Source organism: Bufo gargarizans, chromosome 2 (genome assembly GCF_014858855.1).
Source record: "Bufo gargarizans isolate SCDJY-AF-19 chromosome 2, ASM1485885v1, whole genome shotgun sequence".
NCBI lineage: Eukaryota > Metazoa > Chordata > Amphibia > Anura > Bufonidae > Bufo > Bufo gargarizans.
The window spans coordinates 324,728,830-324,745,250 of NC_058081.1; the positions used below are offsets into that span (position 1 = coordinate 324,728,830).

General features: G+C 43.9%; 1 protein-coding gene across 1 annotated transcript; it reads left to right on the forward strand.

Moving 5' to 3' along the window:
- Window positions 1-131: 131 nt before the first annotated feature.
- LLPH (LLP homolog, long-term synaptic facilitation factor) lies at window positions 132-15,834 on the forward strand. Its single transcript, XM_044280546.1, has 3 exons — window positions 132-207; window positions 2,792-3,005; window positions 15,380-15,834. Exons 2-3 carry the CDS (start codon window positions 2,798-2,800, stop codon window positions 15,544-15,546), a joined length of 375 nt encoding a protein of 124 aa, XP_044136481.1. The 5' UTR covers window positions 132-207; window positions 2,792-2,797; the 3' UTR covers window positions 15,547-15,834.
- The last annotated feature ends 587 nt before the right edge of the window (window positions 15,835-16,421 follow it).

The window sequence follows — 16,421 nt, forward strand, 5'->3', positions numbered from 1 at the left end:
GCTCGGATGTCACGTGATGTGCTCAGTACTGCAACGACTACTGTGTATAGGCTACGAGTTTGTCTCCAGAAAAATGGCGACATTCAACTCTCCCCTGTACTGCTGATATTTTTAGCAGTTTTGCCTCTAGTGTCCGGAGTAAGGGCAACCTCTGTCTAGAGCTTATCCGGGGTTGTGCAGCGTGGGAACTGCGTGCTGTGCTTAGAAGTGAGTTCTTCTGTTATATACTTATATTATGTGTATTCTCTTAGTATTGAATAGATATTTATGTGAGAAGTATCTGGAGATCACACTCTAGTTTCCAGTCGTTACTTACAAAGTCTCCATTGCTTTCATGAGGAGACACATGACGACTTGTGTGTGTGTTATAAATGCCTATATGTGTGACATCTATAGAGAACCCTAGTCAAGGCGCCAGAAGAGCTCTGCTGGGTTATTCGCTGCCAGGAGCGACACTGTACACGTGCTGCCCTTTCCTGTCTATGGTAGTGGCATACTTGGCAGACATGCCATAGTCCTCTGTGTATCCAAGCACAGTAGTGGAGCGCTCCATTAGGCCTCATTTACACAGCCATGTCTATGAAGATGTCTATGTTTGGGCCATGTGTTTGATTTTGCCCTGTGTGTCATCCATATTCCACAGACACTGCTAGGCTGAATATTAAAGGGGTTAATTTTTAGCAGTTGTGCCTCTAGGTCATCATTAGGGATGAGCGAATAGACTTTTGATTAAACATACAAAGTTGATTCGCATAAAATGTTTTCAATACTGTACGGAGCGAGCGCTCCATACAGTATTAGAATGTATTGGCTCTGATGAGCCAAAGTTATTACTTTGTGAAGTCTCGCAAAACTTCACATAACTTTATAAATTAACTTCTTCTGTAAAAAAACATTTCCCGAACTCTGGTTTGGTGCCAAGTGGAACCTTGGCACCGAACCAGAGTTCGGGAAATGTTTTTTTTTACTGTATAAATCTGTATGAATCAATTTCTGAAGTTAATATGCAAAGTCTTGCGAGACTTCGCAATGTAATACCTTCGGCTCATAAGAGCCAATACATTCTAATGCTGTACGGAGCGCTCTCTCCGTACAGTATTGAAACAGTTTTATGCCAATCGACTTCAATCCCTAGTCATCATTATTGCATTGGCGGGGGTCCAAGTCCCGGCATGCCAGCAGATGAGCTTGTTTCAGCTTGCCACTGCGTCACCCGAACTCTGGTGAGCACTGTGGGCTCCAGCAGCTCCCCAAGCACAGCGCCGTACGTCGTATAGTGGCAGTGCTTGGTATTGCAGCTTAGCCCTATTCACTTCAATGGGGCTGAGCGGCAAATAATCCACATGACTGATGTCACATGTCCTAGGAAGAGGCCGTTGCGCTCATGGAGTGCCCAGCCTCTGCTGATAGGTGGGGGTACTGTGAGTCGGACCACCTACGATCTGATAGGTCATCAGTAGTAATTCTCGGATAACTCAATTCATTTCCAGGGCATCTCCTACCAATGGTCCATGAAAACCACTGAAAAAACATGGATGGCATCCGTGTTGTGTCTGTGGTTTTCACGGACATATAGACTATAAAGTGCATGAGTGATCCTTGGGAACAAAAATTGTACATGCTTCTGTGGTGTCGGCACAGACCCACTGTCCCCGGAAAATCGCTTCTGTGTATACACATATTAAAGTCAATGGGTATGTGTACTGTCCATGGGGTCCACGACTGCACAGGTCTGCAATTCACTGAAGTGTGAAAGGTGCCTTATCAGTGGGTATGTATGTACCTATCTCATACAGGAGCTCTCTTAACAATGCCCCTGGGACTAAATGTAACTAGACTCGCAGGTGACAAGACTGTTGAAGCCAGGCATATCACTGCTGAAGCCAGTTGTTGGCTGCAGCAGAGCTTGTGTCCATGCCCATGCTGTGCTGGATGTAAACACTGCAGGGACCGGAAGATAAAGACAGTGACACCAGAGGCAGCTTGGAGGACTGGCGCTGTGGGGAGCAGGCAAGTATCAAGCCTTAGCTTAGTGGAGCAGGCCGCTGACACTTAATAAATTGACATTAGTACTGGAGAATCCCTTTAAGGAGTTATCTGTTAATACAGTACAATCTTCCTTTTCTAGAGCCAGTAATATCGAGTAGAAGGTAGTATTTATACAGGAGACCGCGTAGATCATAGATCCGAAATCGCATCGTTCAAAACTTCATTTGAATGCTGTACGGAGACCAGTCTCCGTACAGCGTTCAAATGTATGGGCTTTGCAGAGGTGAAATTTGTTATATCTAAAGTCTCGTGAGACTTCGTTAAATCACTTCATACTTTGACCATTTTAAAACTGGGATCCGAACTCGCAGTACCGAAGCCAACTTTGAGTCCCCATTTCAAAATGGTTTTCAAGTTGAATATTCAAAGTTTGAAGTTATTCAACGAAGCCACACAAGACTTCCGACATAACGAATTTCACCTCCGTGAAGCTCATACATTTGAATGCTGTATGAAGATGGGTCACTCAACACTAGCCACCGGTGATCAACAGAGCTGAAGGTTATACTTCACATCAAATAGGCCTATTCAAACCAGCGCTGATCGGCGTGTTTATCATCGTTTGGCACTCGTCCTGCCCAAACATTAGACCGTGTAATAGACCCCTAAGATTCTCATTGCTCAGGCCAATGTCATACATTTGTGCTGGCAGTTTTTAGTGATTGATTCAGTACTTGGTGCTTTAAGATGGTAAATTATGTTAAATACAGTGAAAGTGCATTTCCCATTATTACCAACATAGATAAAAATGGCTAAAAGTATTAGAAGCAAATGGAGGAGGAAGATGCGGGCCGAGAAGAGGAAGAAAAATGCACCAAAAGAACTTGCCCGCTTAAAAGAGGTCTTGGCAAAAGCAAATACAGATGTGTTGATGGAGGAAGTGAAAGATATCACAACTATTGTGACTGCTGAGAAAGTGAAGGAGAAGGCTGCAATGGAAGCTGAAGCTGCAGAAGGTGATGGTTCTTTATGTAACATTCATGTCTTCTGACCATTTTTCTGCATTACTATGTTATAGGCCTGGCTGCAGTGATTTTGTGCCTGTATACCCCAGACATTGCTGCAGTAAGTCATTGGTCTCGCTGGTGTATTGCACATGACTGTTGAGGCTAGTGATTGGCTGAAGCGGTCGTGGGGAACATACGAGCACATTATCACTGCAGCCAAGCAAATCCAGGCAGGGACGATTGGAGTGATGGAAGTGGCAGGGGTGAAATGGGTAATTTTATTGCAGTTGCAGGACATTTTTTAATAATACTGACAATCTCTTTAAAGGGGTTGTCTGAGTTATGAAAAAAAATATAGCACTGTAAATCTGATGGTCAGCGATTATATAACTAAGCTAAGCAAGTTTTAGGCAAAAAAATATCTATTTCCTCATTTCCCTGGTTCTCTTCTGGCCCTTTGTTTACTTGCAATAAAAACAATCTCTGCCCCTCCCCCTGCTCTGCTAAGGGAGTGAATACAAGAGCTGCCCTGAGTGACCTGTCTGCATGCTGGGAGACTCTGCAGCATGTTGTATGTATAGAACTACAAGTCCCAGCTATACAGTGACACTGCTAATACACACAGGATATTCCCCCTACCTGCAATGCTCTGCAGAACTTCTTTCAGTTCCTGTGCCCAGCATGTGTCTCCTCACTGCCTGCAGCTACACAGTAAACACTTCAGCCCTGAGTCTGTGCACCTGAAGGGGTTAAGAACCCTGGGGGGGAGAGCAATAAGCAGCAGCCGACAGGGCAGGGGGCGTGGCCAGCACAGTGACGTCTTGTGTACAGATCTCTAAGGCTTATGCACAAACATTATCAGAGCAGGGAGAGAAGCTGACATCACAGGTCATGTGACCCTCAGTAAAATCTGAGAAACCAGCGACTGGAGACAAAGTGAGTTAATTGGAAAGTTGTTACATTTGCCTAGTTAGAAACATTGAAAGAATAACAAAATAACAACCCCTTTAAAGAGGACCTTGAACCAGGATACATGTATTGAAATAGTTATATTACCTTACAGTGCGGCCCCTAGTGATGTCTTTCAGTTTTTTTGTTGTTGTTGTTTTTTTTCCAAAGGCCCCCCCCCCTCTTCGTCCGCTGTGGTCCCTGTGTGTTTTGGCGCCTCATATGCTAATGAGGCGATTCGGTTTAACTAGGCGGGGACTTGAATTTGTCCTGGGCGCAGTTATCTTCTCCCTGGCTGCGAGTGCATCCAATCAGAGCGCCCCGCTCTTAGCCAGGGAGAAGGAGCTCAAGTTCTCTCGGGAGAAGGAGCTGTGATTCTGAGTGTATGTCTGAGATGCCCTAAGTATGAAGACTGTCTGTTAACGTGGGGTCTTTTGTACCATGTGTACAGTCATGTTCTGAGCATGAACTGTATATTTAGTTCTGTACTTATGTCAAGATCTGATCCTGCCCTACAAGATCATGAAAGCATTTCCCACTCTGTATGATGGCTTGTTTTTCAAACAGTTGGTTGGTGTTGGTCTCGGGTGTTGGACCCCCATGGTTAGATACTGATGACCTATCCAGAGGATAGGTCATCAGTATTAAAATCTGGGAAAATCCCTTTAATGTTTAATGGGGATTTTTTTGGGAGAGGGGAGTTGAGGTGATTTCAGCGTTAGCTATGCCGAATTAGTAACACAATATTTTAATAGTTTGGACAGTTTTGAACACGGATATACTGTTTATTTCCTGCTAATCAAACCCAGCATGCTTTCCTCTGTTCATTTCACAGGGCTTGCTGGGCCTAATTAACATGGAGAGGTGTTGGGGACATGACTGCGCTATAGGGAATAGTGTGGCAGCTGGAGTAAGCCCTGTGAAGCATTGCAGAACAAAGCATTCTAGGGTTGCCTACAAAACCCAGCAGGAAGCTGATGAAAACAGGAAGTTTTGTATGTAAACATGGTACCAGTACAAACTGATGCCAAGAACAGGGGAAGGAAAGTGCTGACATAAAAAATGTTTATATGGAGCAGAAATGTGCAGTGTTTGTGGTACAGATAAAAAAAAAAGATTCTTGTGTGACTGGAGGACCCCTTTAAAATGAAAAAAGGATGCCTCTGCGCTGTCTGTCCAGTCTCTTCCAGCTGTTTGCATTCAAAGCTGCATTGGTGACATGTAGGTATACGGTATGTGACTGCTGCAGCTAATCACTGTCCTCAGTGGTATATGATAACGTCCACTTAGAACAGTGATTGGCTGCAGTGGTCATGTGCTGCAGTCTTGCATACAAACAGTGGGAGGAGGACTTGACTGGTGGCTGCAGAGAATGGTGCTTGAAAAAGAAGAAAGTATAAACTTGGCATGAGCCAAATTTTATAAATAACTTGGACAGACCCTCTAAGTTTTTTGACCAACGCCAGATCCGTTTATTTTTTGCCCAGAATTTTCTATTTATATAGTATTATAGTCGGCTTCTTTAAAAATGCTGCTTGGTTACCTTTGGAAAATTTCTTCTTTTAATTGTCAGCTGAATGACAGGTATTCTGTCCTCGTATAAGTTAGGGGGTTTAGCTACATGTCAGATTCCACACTATCTTCATAAGAAAAAGGCCGTGAATATATCAACTGTTCAGGATACAGATAATCTGCTATACATACAGATACAGCAAACATACAAGATAATGACACGTAGTGTTTTTACAGACTATGCTTGGAACTAGTTGTTGCCACTGAACTTAAAGGGGTTGTCTCGCTTCAGCAAATGGTATTTATCATGTAGAGAAAGTTAATACAAGGCATTTATTAATGTATTGTGATTGTCCATGTTGCCTCCTTTGCTGGCTGGATTCATTTTTCCATCACATTATACACTGCTTGTTTCCATGGTTACAACCATCCTGTATTCCAGCAGTGGAGGCTGTGCTTGCAAACTATAGGAAATCGCAATACATTAGTAAGTGGCTTGTATTCCTCTACGTATTAAATGCCACTTGCTGAAGTGAGACAGCCCTTTAAGGTAGAAAACATAAGGTATAGCTTCTCACACTGAAGTAAGATGGTTACTACTCATACTGGAACAGGACGCACAATGCACCAAGAACTTTACCACAATGCCTAGAAAACTACAAACTAGAAGAAAAATACCCTAAACCACCAATAAATGGTGCTATTACCATACAATGTATGGATATAGATAGGATTCATAGGCAGGCAATTGCAATATCTAAACTGGTACACACACACACAAAAGTATTCACCTAAATAACTAGATTCGCAGCTGAGGCCGGAATAACAGTTTACTATTCATTTTAATGCACCTTAATGTTACAGTCGGGCAGATTTCATATTTTCAGGTCCCCAAGCAAAGCTATATCTGGGAGCCCCTGTCAGCTGCTAAGCTCTTCCCTGTAGCATTGCTATGCTCTGCCCATAGCACTGCTAAGCTCTACCCCATTAATATGGTGACCCCCCTCCCCATAGTATAATGTCCCTTTATGATGCACCCTTATATTCCCCCAACACAATATGGTGCACATTACGCTCGATACAATGTAGTTCTCCTTATGTGCTCACCAACACTTGGTGACCTTTCCTATGTGCCCACCAACACATTATGGTGCACCTATAGTTCCTCCATAATGAATGGAGCACATCTCTCACTACAGATCTGTCTGACAGCTAGTGTGATGACATAACTTTGTCACACCTACCATCACTGGGTGAATGCAGGGGGCTGACAGCTCTCTGCTTCACCATTGTATTCCACTGTAGCCGCCTCTTGAGAACGTGGATGCAATTGAAATCCTTGCTGCCGCCAGGGGGTCCCGAATAGTTCTGTGGTCTGCTTAGTGGTCATATCAGCCACTGGTTAGATTATGTCATGGGCCTCAGGTATTTGGGACATTTTGATATGTTAGTACATTAATGGCTAGGTCGTCAGAAGGAGAACAGTTATAATATGCACTTCTTATCACATCCGCCCAGATTGTAGAAAACTCTGCGCCAGTAGTTATGAATCATTCCTTATTGCAGCACTGCACAGAGGACAGGCAGATGACTGCTGGGGCACTAAAGACCATTGTGACCAGAGAAAGAGCCCCTGGGCTGTAAAACCTGTTCAGGCATACCATTTTCAGTATATTGATTGAACTGAACATCGTTATTAAAAGGTCAGTGTTTAACGGATTGGGAAAAAAAAAAAATAGCTGCAGCACCTGGACTCCATACAGATGTCCAGATACATATGTATTTTGCAGACAGAAATCAGGATGACTGAATACCGCAGCACAGTTTTTTTTTTTTTTTTGTTTTTTTTTCACGATGTGGATTAAATAATGCAATAACTTTATACTGTGCGACAGATGGCGACCAAAACGGTCACCAATGCGCCTTAAAACTTGCAGATGGCTACAAGACTTTTTAGTCTTGTCGCCATTTGCGACTGGGCCGCTGCACTGCAGCTGAATGTTGAGATTAAAATGATCACAGCACTCATCGATCACTGTTTTTCACAGGGTGCTCGTCTAGATTGGTCCCCAACTCCACCCCGGGAACTATTTCGTCCTTATGTATACAAATTGACAGCACTCCATAGTTGAAGGTGAAGTAATTAGTGATTTTATTCAGCCGGACATAATTTCAGGCAACGTTTCGGGCTATATGCAGCCCTTCATCACGCCCGGTGTGGGGAGCATCAGCGTGGAAGCCGGCGCTGCAGCTGAATATTGCGGCGGAGCACGGGAGCCCATAATTCCTTGCCCCGGCGCCATCATAGGCTTCAGGCCTAGAAGGCCTGGGGCCTATGTGGTAGTAAAAGTCCAGAGCAGGCGGGCGTGATAACATCATCGCGCCCGCCTGTGCTGGGGGCAGAGCACTGATGTGTCTGCATCGCACCATCCTGGGCCGTACCAGCAGCGAGTGAGTGCCGGCGAAAGGACACAGGTGAGTAAAAGATTTAAGATTTTTTCTAAGTGCCGTCACTGGGGGACATTACTGGCCGGAAGGGTGGCACTGGGGGGACATTACTGGCCGTAAGAGTGGCACTGGGGGACATTACTGTCCGGAAGGGTGGCACTGGGGGACAGTCTGGGGGGAAATTACAACTGGGGCATAATACTACTGTCGGGCAGTGAGGGGGGAAGTTACTATTGGGGAAGCACTGTATGGGCATTACAGGGACATATTAGGGGACTTTATTTTTGTGGACACTATACAGGCATTATTACCTGGAGCACAATCTAGGGTTTTATTTTTATTATTACTGGGGGCACTCTAGGAAGCATTTATAATAGCTGTAGACACTATAGGGACATTTTTTCTACTGGGGTCACAATTTTATCAGCAGTATAGTATCTGGGGCATTGGGGAGCATAATGGGCACAGTATTGGGAGTGGCAGCAGGATGGGGAAGTTGATGAAATTTTTTTTAAATCTAAGTGTCTGTGTAACAAACTCTGCAGAGACGAGATGCGGCTGAAAGAATTTGTCATGGTGGTCTGAGTCAAATGGCGGTGAAGAGGAAAGAGAAGGTCTACATAACAGAAGATGTCCCTGGATGGAGGTATGTGTTGCTGTATTCTACTATATGTAGTGATGGCTCATGCTCTCCAATCCGTCTACGTAACTCCCGGAAGGTTTTGGCCACATATTGTTTTCCGCACTTGCATGTGGCCAAATATACAACTCCCTTTGTTTTGCAATTAATAAAAGCTCTGTTGGTAAAACTCTGCTGCGTGACAGTACTGGTAAAGCTGTTTCCTAAGGCTGCTTTCACACTAGCGTTCGTTGGTCCGCTCGTGAGCTCCGTTTGAAGGGGCTCACGAGCGGACCCGAACGCCTCCGTCCAGCCCTGATGCAGTCTGAATGGATGCGGATCCGCTCAGACTGCATCAGTCTGGCGGCGTTCAGCCTCCGCTCCGCTCGCCTCCGCACGGACAGGCGGACAGCTGAACGCTGCTTGCAGCGTTCGGCTGTCCGCCTGGCCGTGCGGAGGCGTGCGGATCCGTCCAGACTTACAATGTAAGTCAATGGGGACGGATCCGTTTGAAGATGCCACAATATGGCTCAATCTTCAAGCGGATCCGTCCCCCATTGACTTTACATTGAAAGTCTGGACGGATCCGTCCGAGGCTATTTTCACACTTAGCTTTTTTTTGCCATTTTAATGCAGACGGATCCGTTCTGAACGGAGCCTCCGTCTGCATTAATATGATCGGATCCGTTCAGAACGGATCCGATCGAACGCTAGTGTGAAAGTAGCCTTATCCAGTAGCGCTGCACGCCACACAGTTCCCACATCGGAACGTGCCCGTAAGATTGGTGCTAAGCCATGTGGTTGCCACGAGGGATTGTTGAAGACTATGAACTAACCTATCTCTATGGTTACGTCCAGGTTTATTTTCAACAAGATGCCCCACATCAGAATCTGATTTCAAGATTCCCAATATCGCATGAGGATCTCGCGTACAATCTCATGTGCATCATCTCATAGGTTGCGATGATACGCATCTGCCCATCATTAGATGCATTTGTCTTAATGGATGTGATTAAGAAGTTTGAGGGCATCCAGATTGATAATCAAACCATGCTGGCCAGTCTTGATGTGGAGGCGCTTTACAGCTCCATACCCAATGACAAGGAGTGTGGGGCTGTGGCGGCCTTTCTGAGGCAGAGTGGCAATGAATTTGTGTTGTAGCTTGTCCAATTTATTTTGGAACATAACAGGTTTCTTTTTGATCGCCGCATATATCACCAGGGGGGTAGCAGTGGGGAGCCCCTGTGCGCCTACCTTTGCCAACCTTTACCTGGGCTGGTGGGAACGAGAGGTGGTGTTTGCAGAAGATGCCAACAGATGGGCCATTCATATAATTTAATGGCTACGGTACATCGATGATGTCCTTTATTCTATGGTCAGGAAGCAAGTCGGAATTCATTGGCTTTGTGGAGGATCTCAGTAAAAATGAATTAGGACTTCATTTTACCTCCGAAATTTAGGACAATGAGATTACCTTCCTGGACCTAGCTATCTTTAGGAATCAGGAGTGCAATCTAGGGACACGATTGTTCCGTAAAGATACCGCCACAAACAGTTTGCTGTGCTGGGACAGTTGCCATCCCTTGACCGTTAACAAAGTAATTCCAAAGGGACAATATTTGAGATTGCGTCGCAACTGTTCCAGGGTGGCTGACTACCGGGTGGCGGCGAAAGATCTGCAGAATAGGTTCAGAAATAGAGGGTACCCACAACATGTATTGGCCAGAGCGCACCAGCATTCTCTGGCGGTCAATCTGGATACCCTGCTGGTACCCAAGATGAATGAATCTAATGATGGGCAGATGCGTATCATTGCAACCTATGATGATGCACGTGAGATCCTCATGCGATATTGGGAATCTTGAAATCTGATCCTGATGTGGGGCATCTTGTTGAAAATAAACCTGGGCGTAACCTTTAGAGATAGGTTAGTTCATAGTCTTCAACAATCCCTCGTGGCAACCACATGGCTTAGCACCAATCTTACAGGCACATTCCGATGTGGGAACTGTGTGGCATGCAGTGCTATTGGATTAGGAAACAGCTTTACCAGTACTGTCACGCAGCACAGTTTGACCATCAGATTTTTCATTAATTGCAGAACAAAAGGAGTTGTATATTTGGCCACATGCAAGTGCAGAAAACAATATGTGGGCAAAACCTTCCGGGAGTTCCGTAGACGGATTGGCGAGCATCTTAATGATATTCGCAAATGTTCAGACACCCTCATTGCGCGGCATGTGGCCATTGCTCATGAGAATGAGGCAGATGTGATGAAATTTCACGGGATAGAGGTGGTCAGAAGATCCCCAAGGGGAGGTGACTATGACAGAAAGTTACTACAGAAGGAGGCACAGTGGATTTTTAGATTACATACGGTACGTTCGGAGAGCCTGAATGAGCATATATCTTAGGTTTGCTTCATTTAAGGTTGAGTTTATCTATGTAGTTATTTCCAGTATGTTGGTTCCACCTACGTACCAATGTCTCCTCCTTTGCATTTAGATTCCTCCTGGACATTCTTTATTGTATATCTCTATTTATATTTCCTTGTACTTTAGTATAAGACACTCCCTGGGTTTCAGGCCGTTTGAGAAAGTATGTGATTTGCATATGTCTTGTGTGGTTTACTGGTCTCCCCCTGTATTTTGTAATGCCTCCCTTTTTATGTTGCGTCTTGCCTCCTTAAGTATTTCATGATACCATTCTTTGCCTTATATAATTATATATCGCCATTTAGTCCCTTTCAATATGGGGTGTTTTGACACTCCCATCGTGATCGCTCCAGATAGTAAGCCTATGGGGGTGGTGGTTATGCGGCGATGCCGTGCCTCCTGCATACTCATTCGTTGGTTTAGGGGCTGGATCAGTAGGGTGGGAGGGGTTTCCTCCTTTATAACCTGTGTACTTCGGTGGGCGCGTCACGGCCACCCTAGCACCGATGCAGCCGCCTCATCACATGAGGCGGATGGCGTTTTATATGTTGTCTGTCTGTACCCTACATAAATGTAGCTCCTGGTGAGCCGTTGTGGCGAAATGCGTTGAGCTTATGATGGGGAAAAGTTACATGTGTACAGTGAGCTGGCTTGGTGCTAAACAGTAGGCGTAACAGCTGTATTTGCCATTGGAGCTTTTGAGTATACTGGAGAAGCGGACATAGGTGTTATGGGACATATGCATCTCAAGTGGGGTATAATTAGGCCACTCGTGGATAATGTTTAATCTAATAGCCAACACAGGGCACTCGCAGTTGAATTAATGAGACAAAATAGCAACTGAACAAGTACTAGTTAAATAGCACTATAGTGGACTAGTGATTCTGAATAGGATACAGTTTGCTACACTGTTGTATTTGTGACAATCGGCTGTTTGTGGTTTAGTATATATTTTTTCAACTGGGGTTCACCCATTAGTTGATAGAGAGTATCCCCGCGAGACTGTGTTATTTATTGCATATCCCGGCGGTGTGGAGTACCTCCATCTATACCTCCCAGTTGTTATTTGGATTTCTATAGCCACCCCGAACACTTGCACCAGAGTGATCCGGCAAGCAGTTACATCGCCGGTACTGCCTGCCAGATACGGCAAAACCTATGCCAACTGATTGCATTTGTAAGACTGATCAGGATCCTGATCAGTCAGAAAAATGCATGAAATTCTGGATCTGTTTTTCCGGTGTCATCCGGAAGGACGGATCTGGCATTCTGGTATTTTGAATGCCTGATCCGGCACTAATACATTCCTATGGATCCGGCATTCAGGCAAGTCTTTGGCCGGAGATAAAACCGTAGCATTCTGCGGTTTTATCTTTTGCCTGATCAGTCAAAAAGACTGAACTGAAGACATCCTGATGTATCCTGAATGGATTGCTCTTCATTCAGAATGCATGGGGATAAAACTGATCAGTTTTTTTCGGGTATAGAGCCCCCTAGGACACGACTCTATGCCGGAAAAGAAAAACGCAAGTGTGAAAGTACCCTATGACCACCAAAAAAGATTAGTGTTTTTATGCTTCAGCTTTAGGCACTAATAGGTGATGAGTAGAGAATGTAAACCTTAGTATTGTTTCCTACAGTGAATTTATTTACTGATGTGAACAAAGTTTAAGATAAACAAGTAAAGGAAAAAAAATATATAAACGCTTGACATTTTGTGTAGCTTTTCCCTGCAGAGTGTTATAAATGTTGTCCAAAAGTGGAGTTTACCTTCAAGCAAAATATCTCAAGTTAGAAAGGAATGTAGAATAAAGAAGTAAACACTGGCGTAGTCATAAAAATATGAATAATGGTCTGGATCAGCCGGTGTGATCAGACTTTAAAGGTATCTTAAAATATCTGTAATACATTTCCTTTTCTACAGACTGGGAGGTGGTGGGAGATCCTGGCACACACGCCATTGTGTCTATTTGAAGACGTTTGTTTTTATGGTATCTGTTTCCATCTCCTCAGAAGACAGATTTATTTCCCTGTGTGGGTCCCGGGCATGCTGTTCGTGCACTGATTTCACTGCCTCTCTGGAGATTTTCTTCTGACATTTTGTGGACATTCTGCAGTGTTATAAATTGCAAAACTAGCACTGTAATATATTGTGTCTTTTCTAGTTACAGATGTCCACAAAGGATGTTATACCGTGGAGTTATAAAAAATAAAATAAAAAAATCTTACAACAAAGGCAACATGTTTGATTACTATGTATCTTGTAGAGCTGTTTGCCCGGGACCCCTCTGAATTAATTGGTCCTGCATGGACTATATCTGTTGTGTGACTGCAGCCTAGGGCAAATGGTTGACACATTAAGTGGCGTACCTGCTTCTAAGAGGTCCGTAGGTCATGGGGACCTGGGGCCCCTCTTGTCCCACCAATAGAAAAACCAATGGTTGCTGACCATGGAGACCTAGGGTCAACTAGGCAGCCCAGATTTACCTGGTGAATAAGCAGCCAAGACTCGACATTTCTGGCATACCTTGTATGCTCCACTGTTCCACCTACCAGAGCTTGGAGGCTTCAACACCTGTGGGACATCTCTTCTGTGCTCCAGCCAGAACTGAGTGACTGCAGGATAAGGAGAGCTGTGTACATGGCAGGCGGTCTAGGCTGTATTTTGTTGGCCATTTTTATTTCTTTTGTGCTCTTTGTTTTGGGAAGTAAGTGCTTGAATTGGCTGATGGTCTGGGGCTAACGTTGATGGAGCTCCTGATAATAAGGCAATTTGGTCTGAATTTATTTTAGGGCCCGTTCTGATAGCTGAATTTATTCAGGGGGGCAGGTATGGTTGTTCCATAAACAGCAATTCCTTCATTCACAAGAACAGGGTTCCCGTGTCCCTTGTATGAATGGAGCCCCAGTCAGTCGAGCATACGTCCTGCTGCTCAATTCTGTGGCCGTGCATGTACACAACCACCATTCTGCTTAAACAATGGACATTTGAGCACTGTTCTCATAGAAACATTGGGTTGTATATGTGACAACTTGTTTTTATTTTGGGGCTTGCTCTGGGATTTAATGTCCACCCCCCCCTTGACTATATGAGAAGATTGATATATAATTTTATGGGAAAAGATTCAGTAAAACTTGTATTTTATACATTTAAATTCCTGGTCTTTGAAGCAGAGGATGAGATCCTATGAGTGACTGACAGCTACCTCTGTATACACAGTCATAGAGGGAAGGCTGTCATCACTGATAAGATCGACATCTTGTCTTCAAAGCCCAGAATAAGCAGGAATTGAAATGACTAAAATACAAGTTGAATAGATTTTTTCCCATAAAACTATATATCAATCTTCTCAGCTCCCCCTGCTTTATAATGTGCTGTCTGTAGCTCGAACACCATGTTCAGCATGGCAGGTTCTCTTTAAGGTCATTGGATATAGTGTATGTGAAAACCATTATCCACTATGGGAGCAGGAAGGGAATGTAGTAGTAAAAGGCCTTATTCACACATTAGTGTTTGTTATCCAGGAGCAGGGCCACAACACACAACCTGCAAATATTTCCACGATATCATTCCTTGGTGGAGGGTCTACTCCTGGATAATCACCGATGTAAAATACTAAGGCCTTATTGGTATTCTTATGGTATGCGCACGCAGTAGAGCTCATGGTGGGGTCATTCTATAGTAACAAAACATGGTGTTATTTTGGGACCTCTCTGGTGACTGCTTTACCTCAGCTCAGTTTACAATTCTACCGACCCTCAACATTTCTAATAAAGCAGATAGTAATTGTCTTCTTTTTAAGGTTATTGAGACAGAAAATGTATGTGCTGTCTCCTAACTCACTATATCTCTTCAAAACATCTATCATCTCTACTCCACCAACATTAGGAATGATTTTTTTCTTACTTAGAATGGTTTTCTGGGAATGGTATAAACATGGCCTCCAGCGACTCCTCCTAGAAGGTGACTTGGATGGGTTGCCTCCACTTGAGGGGGTCAGGGAACAGAATTAGCCCAGTCATGTATAATCAGAAGATTTCTAAACTAATTTCTATGACATAACAAAAAAAAAGGTAATCAGTGTTAGTTCACTGGGACCTCTCTCTCCAAGTACTTTACATGCGGACCCCAGTCTATGGTGGGCAGGTATATGGCATAGCGATGCAACATGCATGTCTATGGGAGTTATGGAAACTGCATTGCTATTTCCCTTCGATGTATGGAGTGGTTATACTGGTTATAGCAGTACCAGTGATCCTCCATTTAGCACATATCCTGTGTGTAAAATCCCATTCCAACAGATATACAATGTAGGCATAAAAAAGGTTTTACATAATGTGGAGAATGTTATCAGTTATTTTGTAGGCTGTGGTCTGTAATACTTTTTGTTTTGTCTTTGTCCAATCCCTATGACACTCAGGTGACACCATGAAGATGGAAACAGATTTAAAACGAAGCAAGAAAACTCTACTAGACCAGCACGGGCAGTACCCTGTATGGATGAACCAGAGGCAAACAAAGAAGCTGAGGACTCTGCGTGGAAATAAGAAGGGAAAAGCTAAAAATCAAAAAGGACTGGCATGGTAGAATGGTTTCTAAATGTCTACTACTTGTATGTATATAGTATCAGCGAGAGGCCATCTGCAGCAGTGGAACTGGAGGCGATGAATCTGTAAATTCTTCAGGGAATTTTTCTATTTTTGCTCCTTCTACAAAACTTCAACTCCTTTTTAGCTTTCTTTTAATGCTTTGTGTATTGATGGAATTAGAATGATTTAAGTCACTGACTACAACTGCTTATTACACCCATGACCCATCCGTTCATTTCTGTCTGAACAGTTATCCAAAATGACAGAATAAAGCTTATGGAGGGCACTGTGTGGTTGAAATCATTTAACGTCGGATTGTGATTCATACTTTGATGTCGCTATAGTCGTTGTCATCTGCTCATAACAGTAGGAGGATGGCAAGTTTATAAATTCTTATATTTTGCATGAATATACAGTATAATGTGCACACAATTCTATAATTTATGGATTATAAAAGCCCTTAAACGTACACATGACTTCTGCGAAAGCCAAGTCTGGATAAGGCTTCATGCACATGTTCTATTTTTTTGCTTTGCGGACGGATAATGGACCCATTCAAGTTGAATGGGTTTCGATCCTTCACGGCCGCCGCACAGAGGTTGCAAATTGCGGTCTCCAATGCACAGAACGGCCGTGTGCATGAGGTGAGGCCTAACTTGTCATATACTAGGTGTGATATATATATATATATATTTTTTTTTTCCATGAAGTGACCCACTGCACATGTGCCAAGGTGAGTTTGCACATGAGGGTGAGCGGGTGTCGGAAAGTCATGCAGATGCACTGCATATTTGCTTAAACTCCTCCACAAAACTGGACCTTGGTTCTGGGCTATCCAATGATACTGTTTAAAACGGTGAACTATCTGTCACC

What these genes read in the sequence shown, in the direction of transcription:
- LLPH (XM_044280546.1), top strand. Translation starts at nt 2,798, where the DNA reads ATGGCTAAAAGTATTAGAAGCAAATGGAGGAGGAAGATGCGGGCCGAG. An exon ending in GGAAGCTGAAGCTGCAGAAG is followed by an intron (nt 3,006 to 15,379) that starts GTGATGGTTCTT and finishes TATGACACTCAG; the next exon opens with GTGACACCATGAAGATGGAA.